This window comes from Peromyscus eremicus, chromosome 15 (genome assembly GCF_949786415.1).
Source record: "Peromyscus eremicus chromosome 15, PerEre_H2_v1, whole genome shotgun sequence".
NCBI classification, from domain to species: Eukaryota; Metazoa; Chordata; class Mammalia; order Rodentia; family Cricetidae; genus Peromyscus; species Peromyscus eremicus.
In genome coordinates this window covers 62066048-62085234 of record NC_081431.1, presented here as the reverse complement: position 1 = coordinate 62085234, position 19187 = coordinate 62066048, and the positions used below count along the sequence as shown (strand labels likewise).

The following is a 19187-nucleotide window of genomic DNA, read 5'->3' as shown; positions in this document are numbered from 1 at the left end:
AGCCGCCACCATGACAACCAGCATGTGAAGATGCCAGTAAGCCACGAGCCATGTGGCAAGGCATAGATTAATGGAAATGGATTAATTTAAGCTGTAAGAACAGTTAGCAAGAAGCCTGCCACGGCCATACAGTTTGTAAGCAATATAAGTCTCTGTGTTTGCTTGGTTGGGTCTGAGTGGCTGTGGGACTGGCGGGTGACAGAGATTTGTCCTGACTGTGGGCCAGGCAGGAAAACTCAAGCTACAGGACATAGATGAAATTTTTCTCAATAAAACATTCATAAATGAAATTAAAGAACACATTAAATATTCAACACCATGGCCACATTGGTTTCATTTCAGAAATTAAAGGCTGGTTCAACATGCACAAATCAATACATGTGATTAGATACAGATGGGAATCTAAGAGCAGAAGTCATGTGATTATCTCAAAAGATGCAAAAAATGTTCTTGACATCCCTTCATAATAAAAGCCTCAAAAGAAACTAAGAATACAGAGAACATATTTCAGTGAACAAAGTCTGAATATGGGAGATTTGTAGCCAACAGCGTACTAAATGGGAGAAAACTGAAAGCATGTCTTTTAAAATCAAAAGCAAGACAAAAGAATACACTCTTCATTATTTTCAATATGGTGCTTAACGTGCTAGCTACCGCAACAACTCAAGACAAGTTAAAAGGGATATAAACAAAACAAGTGAAGAAGTATCCCTGTTTGCAGATAACATGATCTTGTACTTAAAAGACACCACCAACTCCAACCAGAAGACTCTTAGACCTAACCAGGACTTTCAGTAAGCAGCAGAATACAAGATCAAATTGCAAAAATCAGGAGGTTTCCTATAGACAAATAATAAATTTGCCAGGAAAGAAGTCCCATTTGGGACAGCTTTTTTTTTTTATCCTAGGAATAAGCTTACCAAAGGAAGTAAAAGACCAGTGGGATGGAATTTTGAAAATGGTGAAGAAAGAAACTGAGGATAAACCAACAACGTAAAGACCTTCCATGCTCATGGTGGCAGATTTAATACTGTTGAAATGGTCATTTACAAGTACATGGTGGTTTAAATGAGAATAGCACCCATAGGCTCATATGTTTGACTAATTGATGCCCAGCCGGGGGAATTGTTTGGGAAGGATTAGGGGGTGTGGCTTCGTTGTAAGAGGTGGTTAGTGGGGGAATGCCATTCTCAGCCAGCTCCTTCTGCCTTGCATTTGGAGAGCAAGATGTGAGCTTTCAGCTACTGCTCCAACACCATGCCTGCCTGCCTGCTGTCAAACTTCCTGACATAATGGACATAGACTCATCCTTGGAAATTGTAAGCCCTCCATAAATTCTTTCTTCTTAAGTTGCTTTGGTCATGGTGTCTTATAACAGCAATAAAAAAGTAACTAAGACAAAGTAGAATGTGATTCCCATCAAAAACACTACTCATCACAGAAGTAGATGAATACTAAAATTCATACAAAACAAAAAAACCAAGTAGTCAAAGCCATCCTAAACAGAAAGAGTAACACTAAGGACGTCACAATAACTGGTCTTAGAGCCATAGTAACGAACCAAGAATGAAGTAGTGCACACATAAACCTACACAGCTTCAGCTGCTCAATGCTTGACAGAGTTGAAAAAAAAAACATGGAGAAAAGACAGGCTCTTCAACCAAGGGTACGGGGGAAATTGTGTCCCCATTTACAGAAAAATGAAACTACATCCCTACTTACTCTTATGAAATTCAAGAAATGGAAGACCCGGAACCCTTAAACTGCTAGGGCAAATAGGTAAAACACACTTCAAGACATGAGAATAGATGAAGACTTTCTGCAAAATTACCCTAATGACTCATAGAACAATCCCACAAACTGACCAATGGAATTGCATGAAGTTAAAGAGTGTCTGTACAGGGCAGTACAGTACAATCAGCTGACTGAAAAGATAGGATGGGAGAAAATCTTGGGCAATTGTACATCCAATATGGGATTCATGTCTATAAATGGGCAAATAAATTACTCTTCAAACGATGAAGTCCAAATAACCAATAGCTCTTAGAAAGCATGTTCAGCATCCTTAGCCGTCAGAGAAACACCAATTAAAACTACACTAAGATTCCACCACATCCCAGTCAGAATGCCTACTATCAAGAAAACCAACAATGAATGCTAGTGAGGAAGTGTGTGTGTGTGTGTGTGTGTGTGTGTGTGTGTGTGGTGTGTAAACAACTGAGTTTTATTCAGTCCTAATGGTCAGAATTATCTCATTTGCAGGAAATTAGGTTGAAATGAAGAGCATCGTGTTAAGCATATAAGCTAGCCTCAGAAACACATATATGCCATGTTTTCTCTTATGTTCTGAATTAAGATTTGTATAAATTATAGTTGAAGGGTGGGTATGAGGAAGAGTAGGATGAAATGAGCATGAAAACAAGAATTATGAAAATACAAAATAAAAATAAAAAACAAGGAACTTATTGTGTGAATATATATAAACACACTAAAATCACTGAATAGAAAGCCTCTAAGTAGATGCAGATATATCTGAAAGTTAAAATATTATCTTAAAAGATTTTACCTTATATTATTAGAATAAATGTTGACTTTTAGAAAACATTTGACTACATTTTATTCATTGGGCGGGGGTAATGCATGCGTATCTGGAGTCAAGAGGACAGCTTGCAGGAACAAGTTCTGTCCTACTACCATGTTGGTCTTGCAGACATATTAGAAGAAGGTATAGATACAACTATACATGAAAATATCATAATGAAATCTATTACTCTATAACACCAACTTCTCCAAAAATTATCATCATAAAGTTAAATATAAAATTTAAACCTACAGAATGTTTAGGAAAAGCTAGAAACACTTATGGAGAGCCATAGTGCACCTTTGGACCCAGAAGATGGCAGGCCAGAGCTGTTTTTGCAGACCTGCTTGGGAGTGGCAGCCCCCTGAGTTACATGGTACTTTTTTATCCACATGGTGCCAGAAGTATTCCTGGTTTCCTGTGCAAGGTTCTCAGTATGGCTCAAAAGACAGGCGGCTTGTGCCTCAGGATCTAGTGGGGAAGGTACGTCTGAGGGGAGAATTCATAACTGACACCAAGATAATGTTTCATGAAAGAAACATGGCTGAACTGGATCTCACCAAAATTAAAATCTTTTTCCTTGTAAAAGATCTTGTGAAGAAGATGAAAACATTTGCTGTCTGGAAGGAAACTTCACAGTTTACATATTCAGTGAATGACTAGAATCTAGAATATGCCAAGAATTCTAAGGATAAAAGGAAAACACCAAATAATCCCATTGGAAAATGGAAAAAAGGGTGAACAGATACTTTGGTGAAATATACACATGGGAAGGAGCAGAAGAAAACAAGATCAAGATCATTGCCTCCTACAGAAATACATGCTTAAAGCCCAATGACGTCACTGATTTGGTAACGATAAAATGCCGAGGCACCAATAAATGCTGATGTCGATAATAAAGGTGACTTTAAGGTTAAATATTACATTGTTAATCTAGTAATTGCATTCAAGAAATAAAACACCAAAGTTCAAACTCCACCACCACCCACCCCCGCCACAAAAAAACTCTGGGTATGAGTGTTACAAAGTGTTCTTCATGAAGACAAGGGGAAAACACCTCAAGTGTCCTTCAATGGTCAAGTAGTGAAGCACATTCTAGACCATGGAATGGTCTGCCTCAGCAGTGGGACAGGGGAAATTGTGGATGCACATAATAGCCTTGGTGGGTGTCCAGAGGATTATCCTTCATACTAAAAGCAATCTCAAAAGGTTACACACGTGTGATTCTATGTATACAATGGTCTTGAAATGGTACAGTTGCAGACACAGACTTCAGAAGATGACAAAAGTCAGGAAGAGGAGAGAGGAGGGAGAGTGCTGGAGACAAAGGGTTAACAGGTACGACGGAGCCATCCATCTCTTGACTGTGGCAATGGTTACATGAACGCACAGATTTGTCGAAGCTTATATAGAGTAAGCGCATGTTCTCCCAGAGGAGTGTATGTAAAGCAAGTGAACTCAGTGTAGCCAATAGATTATATTAATTCTTCTTTCTCTTTCTTTTCTTCTGTTTTTCTTTTCTTCTGTGTTTCTCTGTGAAACAGTCCTGGCTGTCCTGGAACTCGCTCTGTAGACCAGGCTGGCCTCAAACTCACAGAGATCTGCCTGCCTCTGCCTCTGGAGTGCTGAGATTAAAGACAAGCGCCACCACCACCCAGTGAATGTTTATTTTCTTGTTGTGATATGGAACTATATCCTACAAAATGTAACTTTGGGAGGCAGTGAAACAGTATACAGAAATTTCTTACTATCATTTCTTATAAAAACAAATAGTTTAAAAAACTGCAGTGAGTGTTTGTTTGATTTTATCACCTTAATAAGCAAACATTCTAAACTTTGATGAAATGTTCACTCTGAGACGTGGAGTGGAAGTTTGTCCTAGAAATAGACATTCATTTTCATTATAAAAATTTTAACAGTCTATGAAGAGTCACCTGACAAACTTTATCAAAATGTCAGTGTGTCTTTTGGGTTGATACAGTGGTTTTCAACCTTTCTAATGCTGTGGCCCTTTAATCCAGTTCCTCATGTTGTGGTGACCCTCAGATATAAAATTATTTTCTTTGCCCCTTCATAGCTGTAATTTTGCTACTGTTATGAATCATATTGTAAGTATCTGTGCTTTCCAACAGCCTTAGGTGACCCCTGTGAAAGGGTTGTTCAACCTCCAAAGGTCAAGACCCAGGGATTGAGAACCACTGGTATAGAACAACCAAGCTATTCCTGGAGCTGCAACCTTTAGAAAAATCTATATACATCTGTCAGAGAATATATCTAGAGAATAGTGAATTCAAGCATAATATGTAATAACATGAGATTAGAAATGCACAGACATCTGTTTTCAGGACCACTGAATAAATTATGCTAAGCTCTGACACACATTGAAAAACTTGATCTGCTGTAGTATGGTTATGGAACTCCCCTCCAAGACTCAGGTGTGGTAGGTGTGGTCCCATGCTGGTAGATCTACTAGAGAGATTTAGAATTAGAAGATTTAGATTTAGAAGAAAATTTAGAATCTAGTGTGAGTATGTAGGGCTGGGGTGCCAGGCCCTAGAAGGATATGTTAAAACCTGCCCCTTCTCACTCTTTTTTGCTTCCAAGACACCAGGGGCGAACAGCTTTCCTCCACACACCTTGATTATAGTGCGTAGAGACTGTAAACTGAAGCCTCTAAAGTCATGGCCAAAATAGATCTTTCCTCCTTTCAAATTGTTAATCACAGGTATTCTATCACAACAATGGAAAACTAATGCAGTCCTCGTAAACACACAATACAGATGTGGAATGAGCAAACGGTAGGAACAGGAAGATCAAGGATTTTGGGTACATATTTATCGTCATAATATGCTCTATGACTTAACAAATATTTCATTCTCATGGTTCTGGAGTCTGGAAGCTTCAAGGCTGGGGTGCCTCTATGGTTGAGTTCTAGAGGCTTCCCAGGTTACAGAAAGATGCAGAGGAAACAAGTTCTCACATACATCTTCTTTTAAGAGGGGAGGGGCACACACCTAAAAGGGCTCATCTCCAGGTACCTTATAAATAAAGATACGGATTTGGGTAACTAAAACCATGTTCAGCACAAAGCAATGCAGTTGAGAGGGGAAAAAAAAATCAAAGTTCAAACCAGCGTGAGAAGTCAAGTAATCATGCATAAAAGGGGGGTAAGACATTGGTGGAAACATTTGTCCTCAGTTGTGTTGGTATAATAAATACTCATGTAATAAATACCAAAAAGACAGTCATAAATGGGCCAATGTCATGTCTTGTCAGAAGACAGAGAAGAATGGGTAAATGGGACTGAGTAGAGGCAAGAACTTTCTAGTTATATACACTTACAGAGTTTTATTGTGAAAACATGAACATGAATGTGTTAACTCCTTATAAAATTAATTCAAAGAAAAGTATTGCTTCCAACTTGCCTTATTCTCACTTACCCCTTCGCACAGCTGAACTCTATGGTTGAACCTAAGAAAAGATCAGTCGTAATATCTATTTTCCCATTGACCAACTCGCCCGGGTTTCTGCATCGTTTCTCTGCAGGAAAATTAAGCTGATGATTAGTGGTTTGAAATACTCGCAAGATATAAAATTAAGGGAAGGGGAGTGCTTAGTTTTGGACATCAGTGTTGGATTTTGTCACAGAACTGGAAATAGGATGACTAAATGACTCAGCTATACCACTCGTAGGCACACACCCAAAGCATCCTCTATCTTACTGCAGAGATACTTGGATAAACACATTCATTGTCACTCTATTCACAGTAGCAAGGAATTGGAATCAACCCTGATGTCCACCAACTACTGACAGGATGATGAAAGTGTCGTACATATACACCAAGGAATATTACTTGGCTGTAGATCAAGAAGGAAGTCATGAAATTTGCAGTTAAATGTATAGAACTGGGAAAAATTATATTGAGTGAAGTTGCCCAGGCCTCCCCAAAATAAGCAATGCATGTCTTCTCTCAAATGTGTGTGCTAGCTTCAAATGTTCTATCATAGGTGTTTAGTCTAAGTACATGTGGAAGCCGGGAAACTAGAAACAGGCCACTGGGGGATGCATTTAGGGACGATGATAATAGAACTTAGGTGATGAAAGAAATGGGTAGTAATAGGAACAGAAAGGCTCAAGTAGCTAGCGAGTGACGGGAGTGGGGAAGTGGGGGAGGAAGGGTAACCAAAATGAAGTGTGCATGGAGAAGTTATACGGGAAACTATGATCTTGCAACTCAAGTAAAAATATAATAAAAGGAAATAGTCTAACACACGTGATAGGAAAGAACAGGTATGCTGGGAGCTGAAGGTTTCAGTGGGGATGGTAACAAGTGGGTGGGGGAAGGAGGGATAAGGAGTGGGTTAACCATAACTAAGGGTGTATGGAGAAGCTTTCCAAAACCCCACTAATTTGTAGGTGAACATAATTTTAAAAGGAGCTTAAACAGAATTAGCCCAAGCGGGTGAACAATGCTGCTCCCAGAACACATGGGTTATTAAGTGACCATCTCAAGGCCAGGCTCAGTGAAGCTTCCTGTGAGTTATTGGTCAGAAGATTCCCCAGAGGCACCCAAAACAGCATAGGCCACTGTCATTGCTCTTGGCTGACCACCATAACCATAGTAGGTAAGACCTTACTGCTGAAGACACCACACACATTGGCTACAGGACATAAAAGAAATCAATCTCAAAAAAAAAAAAAAAAAAAAAAGCAGGAAACGTCCCCCCTGCTGGCTAGCTTTCATGGTGCCAGAATGTGCTACACAGGCTACTGGAAGAGAAAAGACATACGTGGTCTTACCCAGCACTGGACTCTGCATGCTGCAGGACTGGCCTTACAGTAGGCAAGATTTGCCCACTGGTATGATACTAGCATAACTGTTATGGGGTAACCTGAATAAAGTGGATCTGAGGCCTGCTCCCAGAAAAGAATTCATTCCTGGTACTGTAAACTTGGTCAAAGGTCCATAGATTGGGGGTGGAGGGGGAAAACGGGTCACAGGCCCGAGGGTAGAACTTACTATTATTCTTTGGCTAAATGGTCATGCTGTCAAACTGCTTTCTAAATAGCTATGTTTATGCCCATGAACCTGGGCTACTCTCCACCTTGATCGCAGAAGCTTCTTATTGAAGAGGGTAGTGGTTTATACAGAGACTCATAACTGTTTAAAGTGCTGAGGATATGTGAATGCGAGTGCTCAGTGATAGACGGATCATTTATGTCAACCCACAGCCTCACCCCTTAAGGCTTAGAGGACATTAGGGAAGAGAGGCTAAAAAGAATGTAAGAGCTGGTGGACAGGGAAGAGGGCTGTGAAAGTCTGTCTTCCGGACATGACAGCGGTTGCACACGTGACCTCACAGCGGCTGCACACATGACCTTACAGCAGCTGTGGCTACCCGCACAAGATTAAGCCAGTTTTTTAAAAAAAAAAAAATCCCAGGATGGAGTTGGGGAGGGACTCTCTGTGCTCCACCCTGGCGGAAGCAGTTGATGGCTGCTGAGGCAAGGAGAATCATTTTACTTTGGGTGGTGACCACTGGGAAGTTCTCGTGCACCAGTCATGACTCAGATGCACACACATGCAGATAATTGGACTCCATGGGTTATAGAAAAGAAAAGATGACATTAAGCTGAGAGAAAGAGAGCACATGAGCTCTGGGAGGGGAAAGGGAGCTCTAGGGAGGGCCTGGAGTGGATGTGACCAAGACACAGTGTATCCATGTACAAAATTTAAAGAATAAAATAAATATAAAAGGCCACTTCATTAGTTTCAGCTCCTGCTTCCAGATAGCCCTGACGATATATTCCAATGCTGGTTTCTTTTCCTGACTCATTGAATTGTTATTTTGGGGGAAAATAAAAATAAATACATTGCCAATTTTTATAAAACACTTTGAAAAGAGAAAAAATGCTATATCCAGTTTTATTTGATTAAGCAAACCAATAATGTAATATAGAATATAACATATGGGTGGGTTTTATTTCTAAATACATATTTTAAATGTTTAACCTTGTTCACAGAAGAAAATAGAAAATAAATTTTGAAATCCTAAGTGTTTTAAAAATAGGATATGATACACTCCCAACTTCCTTCTTCCAAATAGCATAGTTAATGTTAATCTTTAAAAATATTTATTTCAGCCGGGCAGTGATGGCACACGCCTTTAATCCCAGCACTCAGGAGGCAGAGGCAGGCAGATCTTTGTGAGTTCGAGGCCAGCCTGGTCTACAGAGCGAGATCCAGGAAAAGGTGCAAAGCTACACAGAGAAACCCTGTCTCAAAAAAAAAAAATATTTATTTCAGTCAGTGTGTGTATGTGTGTGTGTGTATGTGTGCATGTGTGTGCATAGTGCACACAACAATGAATGTGGAGGCTAAGAGAAGGCATCGGAGTCCCAGGAACTAGAGTTACAGATATTAACTGGACACCAGGCTTGTTCCATGGGTGCTGGGATGCAACCCTGATCCTGTCAACAGCTCTACCGTTCTCCATGCCCAGGTAATATTAATTTGTAACACAATGTTGTTCAAAGGATTTCTTTGGCCTCGGGGGGTTTGTTACATTTCTGTGAGCACTTTCTGAGAAGAGAAAGTACAGGTGAGGACACAGGTTGATACTCACTGGCACAAAAGATAGTATAGATCCACGAACCATTTTCGTCACACACAAGATGGCTTGTGTTGACCTTCTTGAAGCCGTGATGGCAGGCGTATTTCAGAACAGTCCCAGAGGAGAAGGTTGTCTCGTACAGCTGGTTGATTGGAGAAGCAAATGGCAAACTGGGTGGCGGTCCACAATCACCTGGACACCGAATTACAAAGAACACCACGGGCTGTATCTTCAGAGACAGAACCTCCGCGTTGAGTGGTGATATTTACAAAGCAAGGACCAGGCTTCTGTGTCATCGTGACTCTCACTACCCCAAATCTCATTGAACACAACAGAGGATCACTGACACGTGCTCTCTGACGATAGTAACGATGATGATAACGCAGATAGACATTTCGCCTACTCTTTCCTGCTCAGTAACGTAGGTCAACTTCATTATTTTCTCATTGCTTACATCTGCCTACTCAAAATATAGTCATCTGTGTCATGTCAAATAATATTTCTTCCTGCCTTTGTAAAAATGTATTTCATTATGGAAGATCAGCTGTCTCAGAGAACAGGGACGGGAAGGAAGCATTTCATTTATGTTTTCTTGGAGGTTTTGAAATTTGTATGAATTGCCTGCTTTAAAAATGCTCTTCTACATCATCACAATGTGGAGACTACATTAAACCCTTCAGAGAAAAACTCAATTCTACTTCCCTAGTAAGAATTATTAAATAAAATACTAAATACCTTTCACATGGCTCAGTGGAATTGTTTGTATCTATTCTATATAAATAATCACTTAAACGATAGGAAATTTTCATGGTCAGGCTGACAGATAATATATATTTATTCCTGGTCATAGTTGCTTTGAATTTAGATTATTTGTAGATCTAAACTAATATCAAAATTTCAATACCTATGAAACCTTATCTTTAGTCAGTAGTTTAGCAAATTTTCCTAAATCTACCCTACAATGTAAACAATAGATATCCACTAGCCGTTGCTTAAGGCAGGCAAGTGATGGACTCATAGTGTGGTGACTTATGGCTTATCTCTACCAGCGCCCCCTCCCACACCCATTACTTACCAAGAACAGGAGCCATCAGAACAGTGGCCAAGGTCATTTGGAACAGAGTTGAATGAGAGGTTTTCCACAGCTCAAGGAAGGACCAGGCTGTCATTACCCCTTTTCTGTGGAGGACGGAGCTCTTGGTGAGTACATGAGAAGACCTTGGAGAGCACATGATCTGATGCCTTTCCAATATGTTTCTACCATAAGACTCAATAGTCATTGGTCTTATGCTTGTCATCAAGCACTTAAAATAACATAGGAACTATCTTCAAAGGGGTTATAACTGAGTGTATAAGAAAACATATTGAATACAAATATTTACAACACATGGCAGCTTCTATTGGCATAATATACCCCAGGAACTTACTCAGAAGACCAGTTAATTCTATACAGAGAGATAAGAGTGGGTCTTCCGGAAGTGGCTTCCTATGTGGTAAATATTGCTCTCAAATCCAAAATGGTAGGTACAGAACACTTTATATTAAAATGAAAATTAAGTGTGGTCAAAGCAGTAACAAGTGAGAAATAGGAGTCAATCTCCAGGAAACTATAGTCATCACTTTGAATAGTTAGAAGGTAAGAATTTTAACAGGAAAGTGTCGGTTAAAGGCAGAGACAGATTAGCAGTCGACTGGACTGGGTTTTCAGTGCCAGGATTAGGAGTTTGTCCTCAGTGAATGGACAAACCTCTCTGCTGTTAAAGAGTGACACAATGACCGTGCTTTCCTAAGATCACGATTGCATGTGTTTACAAGGTAGTGTCAAAGAGAGAGAAGGTGCAGGGAGGTTTATTTAAAACATGTATGCACTGAGCATCAACACACCCAGTTTAATGAAACAAGAACTACCTAATATACACGCATAGATAAGCCTCACACAATGTTAGTGGGTGATTTAATACTATTCTCACTACCAGATATCTATACAATGAACTGTGAAGAAACATTAGAGTTCAATGTCATTGTAGATAACAGGCATCTACAAAATATTCCACTACCAGCTATAGGATGTACATTATTCTCAGCAGCCCACAAAATATTCTCTAACATAGAACATGCTTTACACCAGAAAACAAGGCTTAACACATGCAAGAAAACTGAAATAACTTTATATACCATCTTACCACAGTGATGGTATAAAACAAAAACAAACACAAACAAACAAACAAAAACCCTAAAGTCCAACAGCATGAGAAATGCAGAAAATCAATGAACTCATGGAAATCAACCAATATAATATCAAATGGTCAATGGGTCATTGAAGAAATCGGGGTGGAAATGACAAATTCCTATAATCAAATGAAAATGAGAACACATTGTGCCACAATCTGTGGGATACAAACAAAATAGTGACAAGAAGGAAATGTATATCTAAAATTGCCTACATAAAAACCAGAGATTATCAATACACAACTTGATGATATGCCCACACATATTAGAATAACAGGACACCCCAAACCTCAAATCAGTAAATGAAAAATAATGAAGAGAAGGGAAGAAGTTAAGAAAACAGAAATACAAAGAACAATACAAAGAAAAGAATCGGTGACACAGATGGCCAGCTAGGTAAAGGGAGGAAAGAGAGCGACGGAGGGACAGAGATGCAAAGAGTAAGAGAGAAAGAACCCAAATGAATAAAGAGGAAACAGTAGCAATGAAATCCAGAGGTTTTCATTTTCAGAGGACACACTTTGAACACTTTAAAATACTGAAGAAGACACTATAATATGGAAATATCTCACCTCTCATAGGTCAGCAGAATTAATATTGCGAAAATGGTCAATTAGCAATGAATTGGAAAAATCTACAAAATACAGTTACATTTCTAGACACATCAGGCCTGCTAAGTCAAGAGACTCTAAATCACACAAGCAGACCTTTAACAGTCAAAAAGAGTAAAACTGTAATTCAAAAGTCTCCCATTCATAAAGAAGCACGGGTCCGAATGATTTCTACCTTATCCTTAAAGAAGCACTAGCAGCAGCGCTCCCAAATTTCACCATAAAATAGAAACAGAAAGAAACCACCGAATGCATTTTACAGACCCAGTGTTACACCGACACCATGACCAGATACGGAGATGTGAGGGCAGAGGGTAGCATGAGAGGTCAGTCTCCCTGAAGAATGTGAATGAATAAATTCTCAATAATAATAATAAAAAAAACTTAGAAACTCAATTCAGCAATATCTAACAATGATAACTTACAGTGGTCAACTTGTCTTTATTCCAAGGATGCAAGGATGGTTCAACGTACACAAATCAGTCAAGAAAGGCAGAAGACAGATTGACTTAAGGACAGACATCACACAACTGTCTCAAAGATGCAGGAATAAAAGCCTTTGACAAGTTCAACACACTATCATGATAAACGCCCCAGAGGAACTGAGAACAGCAGGGATGCATCTCAACATAATAAATGCTATATCCAGCAAACATACAGCCACATTTCACCTAGGAGGGAAAAACTGAGACCGTTTCCTGGAACCCTGGACAAGACCAGGGCATCCGCTTTCTCCACTCATGTTCATTAGAGCACTTGAAGAAATAAGCAAAAATAATATATTGCCAAAGCAATAGATAAAAAAAGAAATTCAAATAGCAAAAGAAGCCATCTTATCCCTATTTGTGATGATATAAGCCTATAAATAAGAGGCTTTAATACTCCACCCAAAAATTCTTAGACCAGATAAGCACTCCAGAAATGTAATGGGATACAGAATCAACATATAACACCAGCACGTTCCTGAATGCCAAGAACAAACATGCCAAGAAAATCAGGAAAACCATCCATTCACAGCAGCTTCAAAAGTACTTAGCAATAAACCTAACCAAGGAGGTGAAAAGCTCTACAATGAAAACTTTAAAACCCTAGGGAAAAAATTGAATAAAATATTAGAAGACTGAAAGACTTTCCATGCTCATGTATCAGCAGAATAGGAATCCCCATAAAAATTCCAAAGACATTCTTCATAGAACAATAATAATGTGAAAAAAATCCTAAAATTCACATGGAAGCACAAAAGGCCCCAGATAGTAAAAAAGCAATTGAGCAAAAAGAGCAATGCAAGATGCATCATAATATCTGATTTCAAATTATACTAGACAGCCCCAGTGACGAAAACAGCATGGTGCTGGCACAAAGTTAGACATGCGAACTAAGGGAGCAGAACTGAAGCCCCAGAATCAATACTCCATACATCCACTCACCAGAGTTTCAACAAAGGAACCAAAAATAGACCCTGAAGAAAAGGCAACCTCTTTAACAAACAGACACACACACACACACACACACACACACACACACACACACACACACGTCGGAAGAATGAAACTGGGTCCCTCTGCCTAATGCTTCACAAGAGTCATTTCGAAATGGATTGAAGACTTTATTTTTAAGATAGGAAGCTGACACTGCTAGAGGAAAGGAAAGGCAAAATGCCCCAAGGTGTGGACAGAGACAAGGACTACTTGAAAAGGACTCTAATGTCACAGGAACAGATTGCAAGAACTGACCAATGGGATTGCATGAAACTGAAAACAAACAAAAGCCATTGAAAACAAACAAAAACAGTAATGGCGACAGCCAGCAGAACTGGGCCAGTAACAGAACAGGAAGAGCCTGCCAACCCTACATCTAGTAGATTAGTACCCAGATTCTATAAAGAACTAAAACAGTCAAATACCAACCCCCCAACAAGACATGGGCTGATGAACAGACAACTGTTGAAGCACAAATAATAGACAGATATATGAAAACTTGTCCACCATCCTTAGCCACCAAGGAAATACAATTTCAAACTACATGAAGATGCCATCCCATCCTCATGGAAAGGCTATCATTAAGAAAACAAATAGCGGGGCTAGAAAGACGGCTCAGCAGTTATGACACTGGCTGCTGCTCTTCCAGAGGTCCTGAGTTCCATTCCCAGCAATCACATGGTAGCTCACAACCATCTGTAAACCTGTAATGAGATCTGGTGCCCTCTTCTGGCATGCAGGATACATGTACACATAATAAATAAATAAATCTTTAAAAAAAAAAAAAAGGAAGGAAGGAAGGAAGGAAGGAAGGAAGGAAGGAAGAAAGAAAGAAAGAAAGAGAAAGAAAGAAGGAAAGAACAAATAGCAACCACGGATGGTGAGGATATGGAAACCCTTAGACACTGCTGATGGTAATTAAAACCAACCCAGCCACTATGGACATAAGTACAGAGCTTTCTAAAGAAAGCTAGAACTAGAGTTGCCATATGCCCTGGCTGTGACACTCCTGGGAAAATGCCTGAAAGAGTATATGTTGGCACACCACAAACCCGCTTGTACATGTTTGTTGCGGCACTATTCATAATGACCGAGTGATGGGAAGGATAAGAAAATGAATTATATGTATACAGTGGAGTCTTATTAAGCCCACACCATGGAATGAGGAAACTGACTGTCACAAGCTTTCCTCTGACCTCCATATATGTGCACCGCAACACATAATCCCTGCCTCCCCTCACCCCCGCAAATCAATAAGTAAATATGCATTCTTTAAAAAAACAGTATTTCATCATTCTCACACTAGGGAAACTAAAATAGGAGAATCTCGGTCTGGCTGCCTGGTTACCTGCCCAGAGCTTCCGCCTATTTTAAAGGCAGGCTCACCTGGAAGAAACTGACCTCTGTGAGGAGGCACCAGTGGAGGGTGGGAGAGCAGGGTGAACCTAGCGCTCTCAGCACCAGTCACTAAATCACCGCTCACAGCTGCTGATTTCAGTCCTGGCAGCAGACGGCTGCCAGGCACACTTGCTTGGTGGTAAAGAAGCCATGTCACATCCTTCATTTACCATAGCCTCACATTGAGGCCACAGCTAGAGAGAGAGAGCTGGGATCACAAAGGCCACTGTGCCCTCGGAGAATTTTTCCTTTTATAAAGCTAGAACATCGGTTGTATATGTCTGTTAGAATTATTGACAGACTTTAATACTGATGTCCTCTGAAAAGGAACTGGCACAATGCTCGCAAAATGGAAATCCATTACGTTAGAAAATATTTTGGAAGACAGTCCCAGAATTGAGATTAGAATATGACTCTGCCAAAACTAGAACTCTTAGAAATCAAAACATCATTATAATGATTTAAAATATAATAATGGGTGGTTGCATCACTGGAACACTTTAATTACGTGTGCTCCAGTGCAAAAAACACCCCATAGCAGTGGTACCAGAGGCCCTTGGTCTGGTGTCCAGTGGCCTCTGTAAGAGCCAGTTTATATGCAGAGCAGATAGACAGGGCTGTCATGCCTGTCTCTGCCTCATCTCCCACTCACTGTCTCCTTAGAATTCATGCATTCCCATAGCCCTGTCCACATCTATAAATTGCTCACAGACCACTGGGTTCAATTGGTAATAATCTTATTCGGTCATATTCCTTCCCACGTGTGACTACTGAGGAGAGCTTGTCCAGTTAAAGTGCACAGCTCTGGGATGTTTTGTATTTCACTGAACTTCAGGGCATTTTTTATCACGTCTTCCAAAGTCACACTCTCATCAGTAAGCATTTCTTTTCTCTCTTCCCCAAACCTAGCAACCACTAGCCAAATTCTGTGTTTCTAGATCTTCCTGTTTTAGATATTTCATATAATTGATGTGCTACAATGTGTGGCGCACTGCGACTGGATTTTTCTCCACTTAGTATATATTTTTTAATTAATCTCTACTAAAATGTGCATTGGTGCTTCATGACTTTTAATGGCTCATTACCATTAATACAATTGCATTTGGTCACCATCCCATATTCTGTTCAACCGATGGACATGTCGGTTGTTGATGTAGTAAACTAAAGATGTTCCTTGGTGGCTCATTGTCCCACTGAAAACTGTTGTCACAAATAAAAAGTGCCTTTACTGGAGCTAACTTGCTGTCTCGGTTTAGCTTTCCCTGTTGCTGTGATATGTGATAACATACCCTAACAATAGCAATGTAAGTGAGAAAGGGTTTAGTTTAGCTCACAGTTTGAGAGCACAGTCTCTCAGGTGGAAAGTGCCAGCCGCAAGAGTTGGGGAAAGCACCAAGTTGTAGCCATAATTAGGAAGAAGGGAGCAATGAATCTTTGTGCACTGCTAGTTCTCTCTGTTTTATTTAGCACAGGACCCTAGCCCAAAGAATGGTGCCACCCTTCCTTAGGGTGGGTCTTCTCCCTTGCATTAACATACTTCACCTCTCACAGGCGTGACTATAGGCTAGTCTAATCAAGATAACCCTTACAGGCATGACTATAGGCTAGTCTAATCAAGATAACCCTCACAGGCATAACTAGAGGCTAGTCTAGTCAAGATAACCCTTACAGGCATGACTATAGGCTAGTCTAATCAAGATAACCCTCACAGGCATAACTAGAGGCTAGTCTAGTCAAGATAACCCTTACAGGCATGACTATAGGCTAGTCTAATCAAGGTAACCCTCACAGGCATGACTAGAGGCTAGTCTAATTGAGATAAACCCTCACGGACATGACTAGAGGCTAGTCTAATCTAGATAATCCCTCACAGGCATGACTAGTGGCTAGTCTAATTGAGATAACCCCTCATGGATGTGCCTAGAGGCTTGTTTCCTAGGAGATTCCAGATCCTGTCAAGTTGATACAAACCCACCAAGTAGCATGCCTTAGCCTAATCTCATTAAACATATTCAGAACACTAAGACAAAACTATCTAATACAAAGCCTACCTTGTAATAAAGGGCTAAAAATCTCATGTACACAAACTGGGCATTTTGTAAACATTACAGGATCAGAATCATAAAACACAACACCCCGGAACCCCACTGGTAGCACAGTTCATTACAAATTATCAATCATTTTCCTCCCACTTCCATGTGTGACTGGGAGCTAAAGGTTCCCATCTCTGCTCAGCTTCTCCTGAGCACGTTGCATTGTGTATATTGCTAGCTCAGGAAAACACCAAACTTCAAAACTCCAAGTCTGGTTTCTGTAGCATTCATATCTGACAATAATAACATCTGAGAATGACAGGAAAATCTGTCATGTTAGAGATCATTTATGCTATAAACAATGCTGCCATGAACATTCGTGTACATTTTTCTGTGTGGACATTTTTTTTTTCATTTTTTTTCTAGGGCATCTATAACCAGGCAAGAGACTCCTGGATCAACAGCAATGCTGTCATCGTTCTTAGCAATAGTAAACTGTTCCAAAGTTACTGCACTGTTTTACATTCACACCCATAACTCAGGAAGATTCTGTTTTTGACATCTTCCCTATAAGCTTGTGTTTACTATGGTTTTTTTTTTTGTTCTTGTTTGTTTGTTTGAGATACAATAGCCCTGTCTGTTGTGGACATAATGTCTCACTGTTTGATCTAACTTTCCCTAATGAAAAGTGATACTGATGATATTTTCATGCACTTGTTTGCAGCTTGTTTGGAGAAACGTGCATTCAAATGACTATTTTTAATTCAACACACTGCCTTTTGTTGATAACCAGTGAAAGTTACTTCTTTACCTTTTCTTTACTTATGGAGAAAACCTGTTCTTCTGAGGTACTGATAGCCCAAACTAGCCTTAAATTCCCTGTCTCCTAGCCTCTACTTCCCAAGGGCTGGCATTTCAGGTGTCTGCCATCATGTCCAAGCTTTCTAGTCATCCTTGATAGTATCTCTCTAAACACAAGAGGTTTATTATAATAATAATTATTATTATTATTATTTAATGTAGCCCAACTTTTCTCTTTCTGTTGTTGCTCATGTTTTTAAGGTAATATATAAGAAAACCACAGCATAAATAGGGAGTAAAGATTCACTCTTGTGTCTTCTCATAGGAGTTTTATGGTCAGGCTTTTTTTTTTCCCAAGACAGGGTTTCTCTGTGTAGCCTTGACTGTCTTAGAACTCACGCTGTAGACCAGGGTAGCCTCGAACTCACAGAGACCCACTTGCTTCTGCCTCCCAGGTGCTAGGATTAAAGGCGTGCACCACTACCTCTATGTCTTTCTCCATAAGATATTAGTAAAACAACTACAATAACTTTGTCAAAGTTAAATTATAGAGTCTGCCCGACTGGTCTAGCTTTTATGTTTAAGTTAAAGGTATTTTATTTTTTAAAAGCCAGAGCACAATGCTAATTCTGGAAAAGTGAGGAACAGGAGGAGACACACGGAAGACTAAACTCTCTCTTGAGAGGTGGCATAGAGGGTAACAGGTGTCCTCTTATCAGTCTACTGCTCTTCCCTCTAATGGTCTGTGGCCAGATGGAGTCTCTGAATAGAGAAGGCTGGCGGCATTGCCGACTCCAGGCCCTCCTATGCTGGGGTATGCTTGCTCCTCCCAGTCCTTTCACTTCACTGGGTGACCAATACCATTTGCTACTTCTACTCCCAAATCCAGGGAGCAGACAAACAAACCAACACATTGTGTTTCACAATCAGAAAAACGATGCCATACATTCCTAATCTACTATGCGACTTATTTCCTTGTTAGGCATTACTATTTCCCCAGTTCTGTACTCCTCGAGGTGGTGAAACTCTACCCTTTCCCCAAGGTAGTCTGAGTGTTTAGTAAATGACTGACCTGCAGGTATCTGAATAAGACGGAGGAAGACTCCAGCGTTGCCTTGGTTTTTTTCCCCTCTCACTGACATTCTTGCCCCTCCCTGGAACAGAATTACTGTAACATTCTTTCCTTTCAAGCAAATGTTCTGCTCAAAATCTGAAGTTCCAGTGATGTGGTTAGTGGTTGGCTGGTCAAGTGGGGATGAGTTCAAGTAGCTATCATGTCAGTCATTATTCTTGTAAATAATCAACTGCAGAAAAAACACTCCTTACTCTCAGTTAATCTTCAAATGTGATAAAATATACTAGCGCTTGGTTTTGTCTTGCCTGCCCATGAGAGGCAACTGGGAGGGTGGTTCTCCTGATGTACCCACAAGACAGTCTGCCT

At 40.1% G+C, this 19187-nt stretch overlaps 1 protein-coding gene across 2 annotated transcripts in view; it reads right to left on the bottom strand.

Moving 5' to 3' along the window:
• The window catches only part of LOC131925418 (zona pellucida sperm-binding protein 3 receptor-like), a 46049-nt gene extending 27143 nt beyond the window's left edge, over positions 1-18906 (bottom strand). Inside the window, exons 1-4 of one of the 2 annotated variants that reach the window (XM_059280736.1) lie at positions 18819-18906; positions 10272-10375; positions 9209-9388; positions 6022-6121 (exon numbers count right to left, since the gene is read on the bottom strand). In XM_059280736.1, the coding sequence (XP_059136719.1) occupies positions 6022-6121; positions 9209-9388; positions 10272-10365 (374 nt within the window). In that variant the 5' untranslated portion in view covers positions 10366-10375; positions 18819-18906. Of the gene's footprint in view, positions 1-6021; positions 6122-9208; positions 9389-10271; positions 10429-18818 lie in introns of those variants that run through there. The other variant, XM_059280734.1, reaches the window with a different exon arrangement.
• Positions 18907-19187: the final 281 nt, after the last annotated feature.